General features: G+C 33.5%; 1 protein-coding gene across 1 annotated transcript in view; it reads right to left on the bottom strand.

Moving 5' to 3' along the window:
- Positions 1-1237, bottom strand: part of cnksr2a (connector enhancer of kinase suppressor of Ras 2a) — a 198804-nt gene that overhangs the window by 30759 nt on the left and 166808 nt on the right. The window contains exon 19 of the mRNA XM_037694365.1: positions 312-409. Within this exon, the coding sequence (XP_037550293.1) occupies positions 312-409 (98 nt within the window). The remainder of the gene's footprint in view (positions 1-311; positions 410-1237) is intronic.

Raw genomic sequence — 1237 nt, 5'->3', positions numbered from 1 at the left:
TAGGTGTTTTTATTGTTTTACTGTGTTTTGTTTGTTTTTAATTTTGTACAGCACTTCGGACGGCTGCTTGTTGTATTTTAAGTGCTTTAGAAATAAATTGGTATGGTATGGTTTTGGTATAGAATCTTCTGTATTGAAAAGTTTTGTCTTTTATCCACAAGACTTATTCAGTCTGAAACCTTGCAATAAACTCAGCCTTATAAATAGCACCTCGTCATAGTGGACCAACCAGTTGGCCACCAGAAATTAAATACCCTTTAAGTATTATATACACTTTACATCTTCTAGAGCACTGCAGTTTGTTGACTCACTGATGGAGGTCGAGGGTATGTATCATATGGAGGTGGAGGGCTGTCCTGCTTGGGGCTGGAGGTGGTGTCATCTTCATGTTCACTCTCACTCCAGTAGTCTACAAGAAATACACATTGTTAGACATTAGAACAGAAACATAAAATGCACAATCCTTTGTGAATAGATTAATTTATGTAAAATATTTTCTACAAATTATTGACACACTTGATTAACCATCTGTTCATTTATCCATCCCGTAATCCATCCATCTACTCTATATCCAGCCAACATAATATCATCAATCCATCTATTGAACCATACATACATACAAACATACACCAATGCATTCTATTATTTCAAAACTTGCTGCTAATATATGAAAGCATCGCTTAAACAATTCTAATTCATCTAAAACAATCTTGTGAGTCACAAATAAAATAAATATTCTTAACATTCATCACAGTATACTCATACAATGTGTAAATTGATATTTAATAAAGGATGAATGGTATGGTATGGTATAAAGTTTATTCATTTGAAAAAAATACAAAACAATTCCATGACAAAATAAAAAAAGATACAAGAGATTTAAAATGAAAGGCAGCAGAACGAAGAAAAAAATCACATTATATCTGCCCCTTTTTTCAAACAATTATTTCAATCATAACAATTTTCAAGTAAAGAAGAATAAGCACCCTATCCTGATGCATGCTCAATTCTCCAGGTAGAAAAATCTAAAAAAGTTAAATCAGGTCCTCTGGACATTCAAAAAACAAAACAAACAAACAAACAAAAAAATGTAGAAATGTTTCGTCTTCCACCCAAAAGACTTCCTCAGTCTGAGGTGCTGTATTCAGCTCAGTCTCTTAAATAGCACCTTCTCAGAGTGGATCAACCAGTTTGCTGCTGACAACCAAAACCAGCTGATCACATGCTCTAGAAGGAC

Source organism: Nematolebias whitei, chromosome 20 (genome assembly GCF_014905685.2).
Source record: "Nematolebias whitei isolate Nwh7 chromosome 20, NemWhi1, whole genome shotgun sequence".
Taxonomy (NCBI): Eukaryota; Metazoa; Chordata; class Actinopteri; order Cyprinodontiformes; family Rivulidae; genus Nematolebias; species Nematolebias whitei.
This window is presented reverse-complemented; position numbering and strand designations above follow the sequence as displayed.